General features: G+C 49.8%; 9 protein-coding genes across 9 annotated transcripts; 5 read left to right on the forward strand and 4 right to left on the reverse strand.

Annotated features, from left to right (window-relative positions):
* Positions 1–439: 439 nt before the first annotated feature.
* Positions 440–1,051, reverse strand: N7481_012418 (uncharacterized protein; the record flags this gene model as incomplete). Its single annotated transcript, XM_057271637.1, has 1 exon — positions 440–1,051. One exon carries the CDS (start codon positions 1,049–1,051, stop codon positions 440–442), a length of 612 nt encoding a protein of 203 aa, XP_057115825.1.
* An 896-nt stretch (positions 1,052–1,947) lies between these two features.
* Positions 1,948–3,039, forward strand: N7481_012419 (zinc-dependent alcohol dehydrogenase; the record flags this gene model as incomplete). Its single annotated transcript, XM_057271638.1, has 1 exon — positions 1,948–3,039. One exon carries the CDS (start codon positions 1,948–1,950, stop codon positions 3,037–3,039), a length of 1,092 nt encoding a protein of 363 aa, XP_057115826.1.
* Positions 3,040–3,356: 317 nt separating this feature from the next.
* Positions 3,357–5,153, reverse strand: N7481_012420 (putative ribosomal assembly complex component Ipi3; the record flags this gene model as incomplete). The annotated part of the gene is made up of 2 exons (XM_057271639.1): positions 3,357–4,730; positions 4,809–5,153. 2 exons carry the CDS (start codon positions 5,151–5,153, stop codon positions 3,357–3,359), a joined length of 1,719 nt encoding a protein of 572 aa, XP_057115827.1.
* Positions 5,154–6,454: 1,301 nt separating this feature from the next.
* N7481_012421 (uncharacterized protein) lies at positions 6,455–6,918 on the forward strand (the record flags this gene model as incomplete). Its single annotated transcript, XM_057271640.1, has 2 exons — positions 6,455–6,597; positions 6,690–6,918. The coding sequence occupies 2 exons, from the start codon at positions 6,455–6,457 to the stop codon at positions 6,916–6,918; spliced, it is 372 nt and encodes a 123-aa protein (XP_057115828.1).
* A 22-nt stretch (positions 6,919–6,940) lies between these two features.
* On the forward strand, positions 6,941–8,680 carry N7481_012422 (uncharacterized protein; the record flags this gene model as incomplete). The annotated part of the gene is made up of 2 exons (XM_057271641.1): positions 6,941–7,621; positions 7,673–8,680. The coding sequence occupies 2 exons, from the start codon at positions 6,941–6,943 to the stop codon at positions 8,678–8,680; spliced, it is 1,689 nt and encodes a 562-aa protein (XP_057115829.1).
* A 637-nt stretch (positions 8,681–9,317) lies between these two features.
* N7481_012423 (lipoate synthase) lies at positions 9,318–10,559 on the forward strand (the record flags this gene model as incomplete). The annotated part of the gene is made up of 1 exon (XM_057271642.1): positions 9,318–10,559. One exon carries the CDS (start codon positions 9,318–9,320, stop codon positions 10,557–10,559), a length of 1,242 nt encoding a protein of 413 aa, XP_057115830.1.
* A 777-nt stretch (positions 10,560–11,336) lies between these two features.
* On the reverse strand, positions 11,337–12,873 carry N7481_012424 (phosphoserine phosphatase SerB; the record flags this gene model as incomplete). The annotated part of the gene is made up of 4 exons (XM_057271643.1): positions 12,267–12,873; positions 12,037–12,237; positions 11,719–11,976; positions 11,337–11,657 (listed from the first exon to the last, which is right to left on the reverse strand). The coding sequence occupies exons 1-4, from the start codon at positions 12,849–12,851 to the stop codon at positions 11,337–11,339; spliced, it is 1,365 nt and encodes a 454-aa protein (XP_057115831.1). The 5' UTR covers positions 12,852–12,873.
* Positions 12,874–14,777: 1,904 nt separating this feature from the next.
* Positions 14,778–15,774, forward strand: met16 (phosphoadenylyl-sulfate reductase (thioredoxin); the record flags this gene model as incomplete). The annotated part of the gene is made up of 2 exons (XM_057271644.1): positions 14,778–14,958; positions 15,029–15,774. 2 exons carry the CDS (start codon positions 14,778–14,780, stop codon positions 15,772–15,774), a joined length of 927 nt encoding a protein of 308 aa, XP_057115832.1.
* A 937-nt stretch (positions 15,775–16,711) lies between these two features.
* On the reverse strand, positions 16,712–17,424 carry N7481_012426 (GNAT family N-acetyltransferase; the record flags this gene model as incomplete). The annotated part of the gene is made up of 2 exons (XM_057271645.1): positions 16,712–16,965; positions 17,025–17,424. The coding sequence occupies 2 exons, from the start codon at positions 17,422–17,424 to the stop codon at positions 16,712–16,714; spliced, it is 654 nt and encodes a 217-aa protein (XP_057115833.1).
* Between the last annotated feature and the right edge of the window lie 740 nt (positions 17,425–18,164).

Raw genomic sequence — 18,164 nt, forward strand, 5'->3', positions numbered from 1 at the left:
TTGCCCTAGATGTGTCGGTTTTACAAAGGCGTCACTACGCTAAAACAACTCGATCAAGACACAGCGAAGGCTATATACTATTTTCGGGCGTATAATGCAATGGCGTTCCCGTTTAGTCAAGATGAAACAGATGCCCTTTTCAAGGTATATTATGGAGTTGACGAAGGATCATCCAGTATTAAGGTAGAACAGGAGTAAATCCGGTGGCCGTATTTACTCTACTTGGGTGACTGTGTACGTTTTGGGTTGCATTATTACACTGTGTCTGTATTAATCATTTCCATTCTTTTTTGGGCTGTGCTTTTAGTCAATGAAGCTATTCCTCAATTCGAGGCATCTCTGGTACAACTTTTGATATATTGCGTTCAAAGGGCACTTTTGGGATATCGTACTCCATTTCTTTCTTAATTTTTATCTGCGAGGTCTTCCAGTGCAACAACTAGATGATATCCGAAACATCAACATCCTCCTCCCGCTGCACTCTGGTCCCAGACAGCGGATCCTCAAAAACATTCCGCTCCTTAGCAAAAGAGGACAATCCCGACCTATCAACATCAAAGTCGCGATGGAATACCCGGCCTCCAGAATCCCTTATCTCCCGATGATGCCGCGAGCCTCCATCAACATCGAAATCGGAATGTTCATCATACGCTCCAGAGCTGGGATCATACACCTTTGTTTCAAATGAGCCTCGATCCACATCGTCATCTACAGATCTGCCGAGCGTCGTGGCTCCATATGCATTACCTGTGTTAATGGCGGCAGAACTAGCGGTGTCTTCTTCGTCTAGGTCTGTGATCCGTCGTACTCCGCCCGCAGATGTCCCTTCAGGGCCTGGTAGTGCGAGCTCTTCTTGGCCGGTTTGATCGTAGCGTCGTTCTTCGATCACAGCGGGTTGGCCGAGGTCTTGGTGAGCTGTCCGGACGATGGTTGTGCCGTCGTGGTCGGTGTGGGAGGATGTTGAGTATCGGTGGCCTCTGGTCGTCTTGTCACCACTGTTACTTGTGGTGGAATTATAATAGTAGGAAGAACTAGTGTAGAATTCTGACATTGTGGGGAAGGGATTAAGTGGGCGAAAATAGATGGGTTGCTGGTTCAAGTTGATACTAGTACAGAATAAGGTGCGTGATTCTCGTGGAATGCGACGTGCTTCGTTGATTCGTAAATTTCATGTAACCGTGCTCGGCATGTGAAGCATTCTTTGAACAGGAATTATCTTGAATGTTGATATATAGTACGTATTGTGGCAAGACATGAGGCAAATTGACATCATGGAATCTGGCGGCGATCGTCTAGGATTAATGGCGGCGAATACAAGATCCTGGCGAGACCCCTGAAGGTCCAAGTGGGCACCAATAAAAGAGCTCGCAGGATGATAAATCAAAACCTCAAGACAAAGCATGTGTCCGGGAACTCAGAATATGGTTGATCGAGGCCAATTCGAGTGGGGTAAATGCGGAGATGGACTATACTTCTGGAGACCCCTTGTCCTTGAAATTGCCACCCAGCAAGCCACAAGTCACGCAAATTAACGCGGAACTGAGTGACTTTATGTCTAAGCGGCTTTCCAGCTTCCGTGAAGGTTCACAAAGGACTCGGAGCTCAGCTTGAGGAAGGACAGAAGTACATTATCAAATATTTGCGTCATAGGTGAGTAAGCCTTGGCCAAGACATCCCAGAGCAAGTTTCGTTATCAGATTCTATCCAGCTTTAGAGCCATGGGATGCCTATGATAATGCGTAGCACTATATTTGCTCTATGTCTGGTTCACTTCTTGCTCATAGCCGTTTTCATCATTTGGAGTTCGAACAAGTTACGAAAACTGATAGAATGACGTTCCGATTCTCTCATCCAGCCTGTTTAAAAACAGAGCGTAGAAATAAAACTGCAGACTTTTCAAATTGAACCGTTTCATTTTCCTGAACAATCGGTTTATTCTATCCAACCATGACAAATGAAATTCCCAAATCAATGCGAGCGGCGGTTGTGAAGGACTTCAACAAGGGGTACGAGGTCCGTGACGTTGATGTTCCAACCGACCTAGGTCCAAACGATATTCTCGTCAAAATCGCCGCCGCTGGCTACTGCCACACCGATCTTCAAGTAATGCAAGGCGTCTATGAGTCGGACGGAGCGAAGCCTGGTTTGATCGGGTCGCACGAACCAGCCGGAACAGTCGTCAAGGAAGGATCAAATGCAGGCAAATACAACATCCACATCGGCGATCGCGTGGGATCTATCAATACCTATAATTTCTGCGGTACTTGTAATGCTTGCAAGCATCAAGGGCAACAACTCTGCGAAAATCTGACTGGTATGCTGGGCCTTACCATCAATGGTGGTTTTGCGCAGTATATGAAAGCGGATGCGCGTGTCGTGGCAAAGATCCCCAAATCCATATCGTGGCCAGAAGCAGCTCCTCTATTCTGCGCAGGCGCGACTACATATGGTGCGATTCTCGCGGCGGGGGTGAAGCCAGGGCAATGGCTGGCGATGGTTGGGATCGGTGGTCTTGGGCACTTGGGTGTGCAGTATGCGAAGGCGATGGGTTGCAAAGTCATCGCTATCGACAATCGGAAAGAAGGCATCGAAACCGCTCAGTCTGTTCCATCGCATCTGAAGCCTGATAAATCTTTTGTGATTGATTCTGAAGATGCCCAGAAGCGGGTTGTGGAGGAGCTTCAATCGTCATTCTACGATACGAATCCTGGAGTTGATCGGGTTGTCATCAACGCCGAAGCACGGGAATTGGTTAAGTTCTCACAGCAATTCCTGAGAAAGGGTGGGGTTTTGGTTGATGTGGGATTACCGTCGGAGACGTCTTTGGAAGTAGATCCGTTCGCACTCAACTTCAAGGAGCAAACTGTCAAAGGTCGGTTGATTTGTACACCTGAGCAGAGTCAGGATATGATCAATTTGCATGCCGATCATGGTTGCAAAACACATATTGAGAAGACCTACGGTGTGGAGGAGATCAATGAGATGTTTGATCATTACCAGAAGAAGGATCTAAGAGGGAGGCTTTGCATGGTATTTTGAACGAAGCATGGGCAAACTCATCATTATGCGATCTTTCAAGGTTATTACGGCACATTCTAAATTAACTTCAAACTTAAAGTATTGCAATAAGCATTAAAGCTGCTAGTCAGCTATCTTACTAAGTAGGCGTAATACAAGAGAATGAGTGCTAGTTCAGATCATTAAATGAAATGTTATTGCGCACTCCGTAAAGAAGCCATGGTATTGGTGGGAGCGAAACTGTTCCCATGAGTATATGAATAAAAATGTATAACCTTAAGACTCCAGTCCCAAATTCTACACAATATATCCCGGAAATTGCTTTTGTGAAGAACCCCTTATTCATCGCTGAGGTCATCCGAATCGCTAGTCAGACTATCACCATCAACATCCATCTTTTTCATGGCGGCGTCACCATTGCGCCCTTTTTTCTCAGCAGCGAGCCACGCTTCCCGCTTCTTGGTCTCACGTTCTTCCTTCCTTGCTTGGCGCACGACCTTGTCACGTTGTGCGGCCTCCTGCTTCTCATGCAATTCATTGATGTAATCCTGCAGGGTCGCCAGGTCCGAGCGCAATTGCACAACCTCATCCGCAGTAGCGTTTCGAGCAGTATCATTCACCGCTGCCTTCTTCTTGAGCATGGCCACTTCTGTTTCGAGCTCTGTGACGTGGTTGTCTCGAGAGGATGAGTCCTCAGTAAACTTTGTAGTGGTGGATGCCACGGGCACAACACGAGTGACGTCAGGTCCGCCCGGGGTGCGAAGCGCAGCCAATTCAGCGAGACCATCGTCGATCATTGAGTCGGGGAAGCTTGCATGTGTGAGGGCTTGGGAGAAAAGAGTCGATTTGGGGTTGCGGGGTTGAGAGGGGGCAAGAATGTGAGTGTTGAAAACGTAGTCGGCTGGGACAGCACCTGGAACATGCGATGGATCGGAAGAAGCATTATCATGACGGGGCTTGACGATGGTGTGAGCGGTTCTCTTCAACTCCTTCGAAGCCTGCTGAAGGCCGCTTGGTGGCAACGCGACCAAGTTTGTAACGGGATGTGTGTAGTCGCCGACAGTTGTCGCAAACTTGCGGCGGGCAATGTTCCATGACAGAACCTTTCCACTCTCATGCGCCGAGAGCAGAATGGTACCATCGTAAGATAGGGAAAGGGCACGGGTCGAGCCTGAGTCGGCCGAAGGTGGAAGCCATCGGTCTTCTGAGGTCACTTGTGCTGGTGTAGATTGAAGCGAGGCATCGTGAATGGTATGCTGCGCTGTGTTGCCACGGTAGAAATCTATTGACTGCACGCTTCCGTCTTCGTATCCAACGTAGCCAGCCCGGTCGACGGGATCTAGCGCCACGGATGTCGCAGAAGATGGGAGGAGGAATGTCCGCAGAACCCGACCAGTATAATAGTCCCATGCAATTGCTGTATTATCCTTTGCCGTCGAGACCGCAATGTTGTGTCGGCCATTGCTGTGTCCAATCGCAAGAGCGGTAATGGCGGCGCGATGGTTGGAAAAGGTGCAGATGGGGGCATTGGAGGGCTGGCGTGTTTGGCTTGAAGCGGGCTTCGAGAAGGAGAGAATTCCGGGCAAGGACCAGACATGTACAGCAGCATCAGGCGAGCCGGACAGGATGAAGTTCGAGGTGGGGTCGACAACGAGTGAGGTGACGGGCTGAAGATGAGAGGCGGTAGTGGATACTTGGCGTCCAGTACAGGTCTAGAAATTCGCAAGTTAGTTTCAGCTCCGATTGATTTGACAGATCACGCCGCCAACAAGATAGAACCAGTCTCATACCTCCCACAGGATCAACCGACCACCTTCCGTGCCAAGAACCAGCACATCGCCATACTTTGCACCGGCAACAGCAATGCTGCGGATCCGTTCTGGGAAAGGGACGAGGGCCTCTTGGTTTCCCTTCTCCCGACTATAGACGTGAACGACTGCCTTCTCAGCCTGTGCGGAGAAGATATGCGTAGGGCTCACGGCCAGGCCATTGGCATTAGTTGAGCTCTTCTTGAAAGTGGATCGAAGCTGGGGAGAAGGCTGGAATTCCTGCACGCAAATCCCGACATCTCTCAGCGTGGCGGTCGGGGATTTAGCGGAGAGCAGCGTCGACGCAACGAATGATTCGGAAAGCATGGAGAATGGGTTGGGGCCCTTGAGAGGGGTCGTGCATGAAATATGGGGAGGGCTAAGTTTCCGAATGCCTTCCCAGCCGCCGTCAACTTTTTTTTCCGTCGCGATAAGCCACCCACAGCGATAAGCTGTAGTGTTTGCAGTGTTTGCACCTCCCGCCAACCGGGAACTGCCCAAATGCCAAAATGCCCGCCATCCTCCACGGGCTGAATGTGACCAGTATGAAACTCTGCTGACTTCCCCCCCCGATCTATCACGATCGCAGTCCTGTGGCCTTAATCTTACAGTGCCCGAATCTGAAAAAACTCAGATCTATCAATCTACGCGGGTCAAAAGTTGGACCTGTCAATCATCTATGATCCACTATCTAGACAATTCGCCGAGTAAAACAGGAAGTATGCAACTATATGAAACAGCCGATCATGGATCTGCCAGAACACGTCACTTTCGTGGAAGAACACTGCTCTACTATACGTGGATTTGATTCCAAATTTTCTCCTACACACTACGGCAACGGGCGCTGGGCAGGAATCCAACGCCATGGCGAAGCATTTTATACTCCAGTTTCAGAACACATCCAGGCATGAGCCGGACAATGCAAGGGATGAACCCTCTCTTCTTCACCAGGGGTGATGGCGAGACACAACATCCAATGATGACCCGCTCGCATACACCCTGTTGACGATCCTGGTGCCCTTTCACAGGGTCTGATTCGCCACGACAACCCTTTTCCCTGCTGTCCATCCCAATTGTCTCATTCCTGAGCTCCACTCACCCGCTGGTCCATGACGAGATTTGGCGACGGGGGAGGGTCCATCCACGTTGACGGACGCCTGCAGGACCCAGATCTGGCATCCGGAACCAATCAAACCTCGTCGCTCTGCTCTGATCTCACTTTGAACAGGAATGCAAGGATGGGGCGAGCTCATTCTCACTATTATTGTCCTGGCCCGTGCCTGCTGTGAGCTGAGTTCATTGAGTGCCGGAGGGGAAGCCTGAAGGGGGCCCATTTTCAGCATGCCCGGGTTTCTTGACGGCAGGGTGGTGGTTCCTGTCAAGGGATACTGTAGTCCCTGGTGACCCTTATCCACCTGGAACTACCTGGCTAGCAACTCGGTTTGTATAAGGACATATCGAGCCCCTGCATGGGCGGGCGGTTTTGTTTTGACCGGTAATCTCTCAATTTCTCACTCGACCCATCGCATTCTCATCCAGGTAACTCTTGTGTGACCAGTCATTTTGCTTTTTCCTTCTATCTAGTTGGGATCAGGACTGCTTCATATCAAGGCCGCGCCATGGCCACCATGGACGGTGCCGCCAAAATGCCTGCGAATCCATGTTTCCCGGCTCCCATCAAAACTCACATCAGGAACCAGGACTCCTATTCGTCTTCATTAAGCCATGATGCTATGGCTCTTGGCGAGCCCATCCCGTCGCCACGCCGATGGTCGCCCACATATCAACCCCGAAGGAGGAGTAGGCAATTTCCGAGTTTATCATTTGTGCCGGCCCCCGCCATACCACGATCAGAACATGAAGTTTCACCATCACTGCCACGATTCTCCATGGATCGCGGACAAGCCACGATGTCTCCGTTTCGCTCAGTGCGGAGGATGAAGGAACCCTTTCAGCTCATGCTACCCAAATCACCGGCATCGGTATCCTCCCCCGTATCAACATCATGCGACGGTGCGCCTCCATTCGCTCCAAAGACAGCTCGGCAATCAAGGCTGCCGGACGGCCATTCATTGAGAACGTGGAGATCTGATCAGAATTTGATATCGACGAGCATGTCTGCTTTTGGACTGCTACCAAGTCCTCCCATCTCAGATTCGAGGCCTGCCAGTACAGGACCTGAATCTTATTTCGCCTGCAAGGAAACTTCGCACGTGGACGGTGAGAATGGTCCCTATGAGTTGGAAGCGCCGGAAGCGCCGACTCCAGAGAAACCAGCGGAGAAGTCCACGAAGAAAGTTCTTGAAGAAACTACAGAGGAGCATGAAAAACAACCGGAACAGGTTCAGAATTCACCACATACTATCTATCGTTCTTGGCAGACAAGTCCGGTCGACCCACGACTGGCTGATGTCACAAGCGTGCAAGAAGCCCATTCAAATTTCATGCGGCAATGCGAGAATGGCGAAATAGCATCACCATCAGATGGACCTAAAGCTCCACCGGTTCCTTTCACATCACCTGCATCTGAACTCAACCCAGGATCTGTTTCAGATAGGTCCCCGAGACCACAACGCCCGAGAACTGGAACTGTCTCGAGCGAAGCAAGCTGGGTGCCAAACAACTTCTCGTATTGCAAGACATGGCTCCAAGGTGTACCGCTTGAGTCTCCAAATGGTATTCAAAATGAGAATCCCCGGGTGTCGAACAGGAGGAAATTCCAGATCGTTGAGAAGGATCCACCCATGCCCTCATTAGACGCCATTCCCGGGGCTAAGGCTCTTGATGAACCTGTGGTAAGTACTTACAATGTGGCATATGTTGGACCTGGCTAATCAATTTTCTAGCGATTTGCCGTTGCCAGCAAACCCCGATTAGTAGATATTGCGCGACAGTCCTCACCGTCTGTAGCGCGTTCTCCCTCATTGGATCCATCCCCGGCACCGCCTCCTGTACCGGCGCACACAGTTCCAATGACGCCTGACCAAATCCAGGAGGAAGTTTCAGCATTCAGTCCTGATACACCTCAAGACAACCCCCTTGCTATGTCTGATAGTGGCTACGGTACTCGGGAGTCTGGTTACTCTCTGGACAGTTACCCGGACAGCAAGGACGACGACACATATACTGATCCTGGATCATTAACATCAGACAGCGTCACATCAACTGTTGTTTGCGAACGTTCAGACTCCGCGCCGGAAGAGCGCGAAACATCACCGCAGCCTGAGATACGATCAGGCAGTGTCAGCCCTCAGGCCTCACCATTACCACCTGCTCACACTTCCCCAGACCGATCTATCAAGTCTGACAAGGAAGACTTGGCGAAACAAGGTTCATGGCGACATGAGTGGACAATAGACGACCATGAATGGACGCTTGGAGAACTCGAACACTCCGTCAAAGACTTCCCTCGCAACATGCTACGTCTCACGTCACCAGTCATCGTATTCCTCCGCAAGAACGACGAGAAGGCCCTCCTGCGGCCATTCCGCACTATTTTCCCAGATGCCACAGAGAATCTATTAGATTGTCTGTGCGCTGCAGTCATTGCTCGCAACTATCTCCTTTCTCTTGCCGCGACCCATCGCCGCAGACCTTCATTATCTGTCCGAAACGACATATATGCCGTAGATGCCATTCCCGCAAAAGCATATAGCACTCTGGGCATCCAACTCCCGACTGGATCACCTAGTCACCGCAAAGATCGGTTTATTGGCTCCCGCAGCAGTGATCTTCGTCAACAAGTTGAGAAAATTGTTGACAACCTGCTGTTTGCCATCTGTGGACGATCCGATAGCACACTGAAATCCGCAGTCGAAGTCCTGGCGCAGGTCCTCGAAACCAAGGCTACATAATCCCTCCTTTACCTATTTCCTTCTACCATCCTGTCAAACTCTGTTCCCCTCCTTGATCTCTTCTCCTTTTTTACTCACTCCAGTCATGGCCATTTGGCGTGACCTCCTCATTCCTTCAATTTCTAGTAATGATTCCCACTTGGTTGATTTGACACTTTCATTGACTCATTGTTTGGTGTTTATTTGGTCTGATATGGTGTTTCTTGAATACCCTGGCATTGCGGCTCGCTCTTTTGGAAACTGTTTGTTTTTGATTTTTATTTCATTTTTTTACTTTTTTGTTTGTTTCATGCAAGGCAACCTGTACAATTAGAATCAGTAGCATACTAGTGCATAATCATAATAGCAACCAGCTATCCATTTTTCGATATCTTTTTTCAAAATAGAAAACTGCCACCTCCCCTCTAAGAAAACTTCTTTATGCCCTTTTCAATTATCTTTCTCCTTTAAACTATTATTTAAAGTGTAGGGAAACCTGGTCGGTTCGCCTCACCGAGAGCCGCGGAACAAAAGTCCTCGTATCACGCCTGCTGAGTCATCCACGCTTTCCCGCGGGATTCGAACCTGGCCTATCTTTCTCTGCGCATTGCGTGAACCTCCCTCTTCAAGCTCAACAACCCCCCTCCCCTCACACACAATGGCAGCACCAACGCGGAGTCTGCGACACATTTCTGCCGTCCGATCGGCTGTCGCTCCCTCTTACACATTCACCTCTTACCGCACCTATGCCACAACCGATTCCTCCTCCGCCACCAACCTACCAGCGGGAAGCACCCGCCGGCAAGCGACTTCCTTCAAGGATAAGCTGAATGCAGGCCCATCGTTCGCCGATTTCGTCTCGGGCCCGAAGGAAGAACCCCTCGAACCCTCGGAAGCCTATGCCCTCAAGAAAGCCATGGCCGGACCGGCCGGCCGTAAGAAGGAAATCACCCGCCTGCCCGAATGGCTGAAGACTCCGATTCCGGACTCGAAGAACTACCAGCGCTTGAAGAAGGATTTGCGCGGATTGAACCTGCACACTGTCTGCGAGGAAGCCCGGTGCCCGAATATCTCTGATTGCTGGGGCGGTGGTGACAAGGCTGCTGCGACGGCGACTATCATGCTGATGGGCGACACATGTACGCGCGGATGCCGCTTCTGCAGCGTGAAAACGAACCGTGCTCCGGCCCCGCTGGATCCTCATGAGCCGGAGAATACCTCTGAGGCTATCTCGCGCTGGGGTCTGGGGTACGTCGTTTTGACTAGTGTTGATCGAGACGATCTGGCGGACGGTGGTGCTCGTCACTTCGCTGAGACGGTCATCAAGATCAAGCAGAAAGCACCCAATATTCTGGTCGAGTGTCTGACTGGTGATCACCGCGGTGACGTGGAGATGACCAAGATAATTGCTCGGTCTGGATTGGACGTTTATGCGCACAATGTCGAGACTGTCGAGGCTTTGACCCCGTATGTTCGTGACCGTCGCGCGACGTTCCAGCAGTCACTTCGCGTTCTCAAGGCTGCTAAGGAGGCTCGTCCTGATCTTATCACTAAGACTTCCCTCATGCTGGGTCTTGGTGAGACGGATGAGCAGCTCTGGGACGCTCTTCGTCAGCTTCGCGCCGTCAATGTCGACGTCGTTACCTTCGGTCAATACATGCGTCCCACTAAGCGCCACATGGCTGTTGAGGAATACGTTACCCCGGATCGTTTCGAGGCTTGGCGCCAGCGGGCCCTTGATATGGGCTTCTTGTACTGTGCTTCCGGTCCTCTGGTTCGCAGCAGTTATAAGGCTGGTGAGGCCTTTATTGAGAATGTGCTCAAGAAGCGTCGTGCTGGAGCTACGACTACCGAAGGCACGGTTGATAAGACTGTTGTCGCTGACCAGGCGACGCATTGATATTTTCCTTTGTCTGGAATAAAGAAAATATAATATGCATGGGAAATAAACCACACATGTCTTGGTCTGCTTGTTTCTTTCTCTGGCTGCTTCTTTTTCTTTCTCGTGGTTTATTCGGTTTGGCGCCGATTGCATTTTAGGTCTGGGCTGGGTTGGTGTTTCTTTCTTTTCTTTTCTTGTTCATCTTTTGTTTCAATCTTTCAACACGACAGTGTATGTACCATCAACGGTTTCTGCTGTATATTCGAGGAATTCTACTTCCTTGTTACTTTTTAAAAAAAAGAATACAAGACCTTCAATATAGCAGCAGCAGTTCGTCTAGGTTGTCATCGTTAGGGTCATCTTCAGGTTGGGTAAGATCCACCAATCACATTGTCTGCGTTTCAGCTATGGGCTCCATGCATTATGCATTATACAACTTCCGTTCACCTACGCCGCACCCCCGGCACCCCGAAAGCAGACTGCCTGCCACCCATTGCCAAAGCAAAGGTTGAAAACAGATGCTAGATTGGACTATGTACCGCATCCACCACCAACTCCCGCTCCTACCCTTGGGGTCTCGTGCTGTTGAAATCACAAATAACTCCGGGATTGAAAATAAAAATAAATGCATGTCGACATGCCTCGCCAGATGTTGTCATGTCGGCTCAGAGGTATCGATCAAATGGATATCTTAGCCCGAGACGGGCCTAATGGGTTAATGTTGTGTGCATGTGCGCTATCGTGTTGGACCGCAACAAGATCAAAATCGAAGGGTCTATGTGCTGTATCGGGCATTTAGTGCAGCTTGGAAAGCTCGTTGACATCTTCGCTATCCAGACCGAGCAGGTAGAGGATATCAACCAGGCTCTCGCCGTTGGCGCGGGTGGGGGCCTCGAGCTGGACCTTGGGCTTGGCGCGCCAGGCAACACCAAGGCCAGCGGCATGAAGCATGAGCAGATCGTTTGCGCCATCGCCGACAGTAATTGTCTGGGAGATGGGGATGTTATTCTCGGCCGCGATCGACTTGAGGAGAGTGCGCTTCTGGGCGGCGTCGATGATGGGCTTGGATTCGACCAATTTGCCGGTGAGGGTTTGGGTGGCAGTATCGATTTCAAGCTATATGGTGGGTTAGTAGGGGTAGATTGAGATATTCTGGAAATTGAAACCGAGGACTTACGTGGTTAGCAACGGCATAGTCAAGTCCAAGTTCACCCGCAAGCCACTCGGCAAGAGGTTGGAATCCTCCGCTGAGAACAGCCATCTTATACCCGAGGGCCTTCAGGGCACGGCAAAGCTCACGAGCACCCTTCGAGATCGTTATGACGGACTTGAGCTTCTCGAAAACATCGGCCGGGACACCCTTCAGAAGGCCGACACGTTCCTTCAAGGAGGCAGCGAAATCCAGTTCGCCGTTCATAGCACGTTCGGTAATTTCCTAAACAATAATCTGATGAGCTTGGTCATTGTGCAAGATTCAGACAACGCGAGGACCTACCGAAACCTCCTTCTCCACCCCGATGAACTTGGCAATCTCGTCGATCACCTCGTTCTCGATCAGGGTGCTATCCATGTCAAAGACCGCCAGGCGCTTATGCCGGCGGAAGACGCTCTCTTCCTGAAGAACGACCTCGACATTCCACTCGCGCTCAAAGCGCCAGATGCTCTCGTGCTTGCGCAAGTCCGCGAATGAGAGATACTCCGGGTCAGGCGGGGGGAGAATGTCACCTCGACGACACGGGGGTGCTGTTCGCGATCTAAGCATCGGTGCGAGGTATTTGTGCGCTGGTACGGAGTCGGGAGAGTATCCAGGATTTGCAGGAAATTGGTCAAACATAGCTGCGAGACATAGGGACCGTACAGATGATCGAGAGGCTCGGGTTCAGGTGCGAATGGCTCCCGGGGAATCTTCTCCAGGTCGTCCGTTGGAGCCGAGCCTTCCGGGACACGCGGGGAAGGCAGCTTATCGCCAGCGACAAGGTTGGACGTGACATCGGGGTGAATGTGAGGGTGGACGGGGTTGGCGGATTTGTAGAAGATGGTTGCGACGATACGCGGGGTGCCGTGGGGAAGCTGGGTCTGCTGGTGGTTGAATATACTGTGTATGACACCGCTGTCGTGAACGCGCTCGGGATCGGGCTTGATCGGATTTGTGAGAGTGGACAGGCTTTCGTCGAGTTGAGCGCCGAGGACCTCACCAATGTTGGCGCTGACCGGGACGGGCGGCTTGTACTGTTGGTGGTCCTGGAGGAACGAGCTGCTGCGCATTTGGCCCAGCGAGGGCCGCTGGGGGGGTTGGTTAGAATCGGCCATCGGGGAGACAGCTGGAAGACAGCTGGAGAGAAAGATATGAATATGATATTGTTGTCCCTGGTGGATCGATCACAAACAAAGCAAAGCAATAAGAAGCCCCTCCAAGAAAAAAAAATGACGATCGGCACGTGGCCCCGCTACTCTTTAAACCTGGGTTGTTACCATTGTTGATGCCTGGCGCGGATGGCTTTGATTTAGGCATCCACTGCCTACACCTGTATCTCCTTCTGCTTCTTCTTCTCCTTAAGCTATTACTTTCGTCGAACTGCTACTACTACCTTTTCCTAGATCACTACATCGTATCTTAATCTCGGTGAGTATCTGAGCATCCTCACGCTCTCTATGTACTATTATTTTTGAGAGCTGATATTTCAATAATATGGGTGACATGACATCAACCAGCCCGGATGGTCTAGTGGTATGATTCGCCCTTCGGGTTCATTCTCGCTATTTTCAAAATAGTCTATTGGGCGAGGTCCCGCGTTCGACTCGCGGTTCGGGCCTTGACACTGATATAATATATCAGGATCTCTTTTTTTTACCTTCCTATCCTTCTTGCTGTGTAGGCCTATGTAGGCAAAAGTTTAAGCCCAATTATCATTCGCCCGGGTGGTCTAGTGGTATGATTCGCGCTTAGGGTTCACCCAAAGCATTGACTGCGCGAGGTCCCCGGTTCGATCCCGGGCTCGGGCCTTTATTTTTGGCCCTTTTCCTATCTTGCAGAGATGTAAAGATATTGTCAATGATTTAACTAGATGCCAGACAGAGCACTGAAAATTGTCTTTGTTTATTTTGTCTCGATCTTGCACATACCTATCATCAAGTCTACTAGATTAGAAAGTTCAACGTGGTAATTACCTGCTGAGGTTGAGTATATCATATATATATACTACCTGTGCTGATGGGTATCTTGTACGACCTGCACCTAGGCACCTTGTAATACTACTAGTAAGTCAAGACTTTTACTACTTTTTCCTCTTGAATGGCCATAATTTTAAAAAGGAAAACCATCGAGATACTAACTAGTACTTAATTAGCTACTATAAGTACTCGAACTACTTTGCTCCAGCTCTGGATATTCTGCCAGGCGGCGAAGAGTGATCACATCAACGAGCCTGGCAGATCTCTCCGCCCGCCACTCCACCATGACATACTTCATGGATCACACAATGCTATCCTTAGGGAAGCTTCCTTGATCGGGTAACTTCTAAACTCGAATCTTCTGGATATTGCCCCGCTAACACCATGGATTAGGAACAGTAGACCATGAATTTTCCAAGATTTCCCCAGATGCATTGGTCAGCAGCGGGATTTGGAATATGGAGATCGGGATGTTGAGACAAATCCATCCGGAGGCAGGCATTCGAATTTGACCGAAGCCCAGGAATTTATCAGCCCTAGACCTTGAGCAGGTTAGCTCCAACTCGGGATGTGAGGCGATCCTCGATGGTGCCTGGAGAAAGAGACCCTTTGAGGGGGGCGAGCAGGCCAGCAGGCCAACAATCTGCGATTTTCGGTGGTAGGGGGACCCACAGAGACCAACAATGCAGGAATTGCGTGATCCCCCAGGAGGATGACAAAACCGAATTTTTCAGCAACTCCCCCGATTCAGCAGGCGGTATTTTGCAATGTCGTGATTGCAATTGCGGCAGAATGAACGGTAATGGCGGGCTCGGATGGGATGCCAGGCACGAACATCCGAAATGATGTCGTGATTGCTCCTGTGTGTCCTTATATTCCTGTCCCTTGTCTTCTCTGTCTTCTCAAGCTCTTTCTGGCCACTCCCAGTACATCTTGATCATCCATTACCTCATTCTACTTAACTCACATACATACTTGCTTGTACACACCCTCTCTCCATCTATCCATCTCTCTCTCTCTCTCTCTCTCTCTCTCTCTCTCGCCATCTAAATACTTCCCGCCACAATGCCGGCCAAGACGCCCCTCGGTTACCCCTCTGACCTCGAGGGTATTGACTCAAGAGACAACTGCACCGAGTCTGGATATGTTAGCGGTGGCTCATCCGAAGAATATATCCCCGAGATTGTCTTCACCAAGCCCCATCTTCAATTCCTTAACCGCCAGCTTCAATTCCTCGAACCTCAAGGTATGTATTCTTCTGACTCCTTCCCAACCACCCCGCTCCTTCATACATCAATCTGACTCATTTCATCAAGATATTTTGAAATGGTGCATCACATCACTCCCCCACCTCTTCCAGACCACTGCCTTTGGTCTGACAGGTCTGGTCACCCTTGATATGCTGTCGAAGCTGGAGGTACCCCGCCCCCAGATGGTCGACCTGATCTTCCTCGACACCCTGTATCACTTCAAGGAGACTCATGAGCTCGTGGACCGTATCCGCAAGCGTTACCCCAACAACAACGTTCATGTCTACAAGCCTGCTGGGGCCGAGACTACTGCCGAATTCGAAACTAAGTATGGCTCTCGTCTTTGGGAAGCCGATGACCAACTTTATGACTGGGTTGCCAAGGTCGAGCCCGCTCAACGTGCTTACCGTGAGATGAATGTCCACGCCGTCCTGACTGGCCGCCGTCGCAGCCAAGGTGGCAAGCGTGGTGACCTTGATGTCATCGAAGTTGACGAGGCCGGCCTCATCAAGATCAACCCCATGGCCAACTGGTCCTTCGACCAAGTCAAGCAGTACGTGAAGGAGAACGATGTTCCCTACAATGCCTTGCTTGACCGCGGCTACAAGAGCATTGGAGACTGGCACTCTACTCAACCCGTTGCCGACAACGAGGACGAGCGCTCCGGTCGCTGGAAGGGCCAGCAGAAGACCGAGTGCGGTATCCACAACCCCCGTTCCAAGTACGCACAGTATCTGATGGAGATGGAACTCAAGCGTCAAGAGGAGGCTCTCACCCAGGCTCTGCAGAACCAACTTACTGCTGCCCAGTGATTTCTTCTCTCCTGTCTTGTGCTTTCTAGTCTCATTGCATACCCCCGGCGTTTAATTTGTGGATGATACCTCTTTTGTGCTTTCAGCGGCCCAGCCTTCTCTATGATGATTTTCTTTATGTTCCTGGGATTTTACTCCCATCTCAAAAAGTACAGTGAAATTACACTGTCTATTTGCATGCCAACTCCTGAATCCTTTCAGGTCTCTTTTTTGGAGTTGAGCTCTGTTTTCGGGCACCCTAGTGGGGCCTTACAATAATGACCCTGCACGATACATAGAAACCAATAGCATAACAAGATGCATTTTTAACTACTTCTTCCATACTAATATGTAATCCATAAAGTATATCATCAATTGTAGCGCCCAACTGAATTTCCGGCTTTGAATTTTTGTTTACCACAAGGTTACTGCGGGTTGACTCAGGTGCGTTAGGCCTGCTCCGATCCAGGAGCCGATCACGTGGGGTACCAACCCTAAAGGACGGGGATTTCAATAAGAGTGAAACATTCGAAAGTCACCTTAAGTACAGCGTTTAGAAAAGGGTTTGAATGTCAACTTTTGTGAAAACTAGTTTTTCCTCGATTTTTACTTCTGATTGAAATTCCTTACACAAATCCAATATCTAGGACGAAGATTTCATTGCCTAATCAAGCATTATGTTCGCCTGACGTGATCCGCCGATCGGCGATAATCTGCCTCGTTATTTTTTGAAACTCCAAAGCACGTCCCGTATGCTGGTCCGAGTCACCGGGAAAATGATCAATTGCCTTGCATAGCTGTAGGGTTTTGATGCTGATGATGTGCTACTAGCAATGAGCAATGTTTTCTCTCGGCGATCTTGCTAAGGACCAATTTTTTTTTCAATTTGACAGGGTTTCCGTAACTATTACTACTCTTGGTATTGCAGGAGTTAAGCATTTGATGTATATAGAGGAATTTAAGGATACCAGATCATTCCTGTCAATCTGAAGACTCCAAACCCACTATACGCTGGAGCATACTTTGAGAGATCAATGTCCGCACGTTTAGTTTCTTGGAATCCCAAGTTGACATAAAACCCATGAGCTGGTGCCTCTGCACAGAGCGCGAAAGGGATATTTTCCGCCCTTGCCCGATCAAAGCCAAGCTGAATCAACTTCGCTCCAACTCCATGTCTCTGAAACCGCGGCTCCACACAGATATAAACCAAATCTGCCTTGAATATTAGAATGTTGTAACCTCTCATGGCCAACTGAAGTCCGAAGACCTACCCAAAAAGTCCTTGTTTTCGGTCGCCTTTGCAATTTCCGCAGATGCAGTCATAACCTCAGCGAACAGAGAAGGATTCAAACCCTTCGGGGTTCCCTGGTCAGGATTTGCACCAAGTTCATATTCCGGCAGGTCCTGTGCCGGTCGCTTGCGAGCTAGGACGAAGTAACCGATAATTTCGTTCGATTCGGTATCGACCGCCTTGAAAGACTCTGTGGCAGGGTCTTTGAACCCGGAAGTTACAGCCCCCGTGTACATTTTCATTTGAATAGTTTCATTTGGCCAATTCTCGAATAAAAGGCGGTTGATACTGAGGCGGAGCTTCGAGGCGTGGATAAATTTGGCGAGGAATGGGAGATCGGCCTCCACGACTGGGAGAATGGAGTAGTTTGGCACAGCCATGTTGTTTGAATTGATTCAACTTCCTCGATTTCTCTGGTATTTGCTCCAAAAAACCAAAGTCGTGTAAGAAAATAAGAAGTTTAAATAGTGATGAGGCAGGCCTCAAAATCTTGCTGGCTGAAATACCAGGCAACCAGTTTTCGACCGATTTTACCGGTGACAGGCCCTCATCACTGCAGCTCTTAACTATGTATACGAATCCTTTAGGTCTAGTTATCACAGGCTGCAACTTGATTATCTATCTCGTGAATTTAGACGCTTGCCTAGTGTTGATTAACGTCACAATCGCCCTCAAGCAAAGCAAAGTGTGGACATTATTAACTGCTTGTTAACTGCTCTCCGCATGGATTGGAGGCGAGCGGGATATTCGGGGAAAAAGGATACGGCGCTCCGTAGCCACAACCGATCCAGTGCTTCTGCGAGGGGCGGCAGCGTCCCAAAACTAATAGTGTTCACTATACAGATTTGAAGTTGGAGAATCTGGGGTAGCTTAGTCATGGTGCCATATAACTAGATAAAGCACGTGACTATGCAAACGAAGGCATGGGAAGGAACGATGGACTAGCTAGAAGGGCAACAACAAACAAGAAAAAAGGGAAGGAGGAAGAAGAAGAAGAAGAAGAAGAAGAAGAAGAAGAAGAAGAAGAAGAAGAAGAAGAAGAAGAAGAAGAAGAAGAAGAAGAAGAAGAAGAAAAGAGCTCGAATGCCCTGGCTTAGTTTTGATCCTTCGACGTGTAAAA

Source organism: Penicillium waksmanii (genome assembly GCF_028829765.1).
Source record: "Penicillium waksmanii strain IBT 27052 chromosome Unknown utg000010l:1.0-3698451.0:1.0-3701458.0, whole genome shotgun sequence".
NCBI classification, from domain to species: Eukaryota; Fungi; Ascomycota; class Eurotiomycetes; order Eurotiales; family Aspergillaceae; genus Penicillium; species Penicillium waksmanii.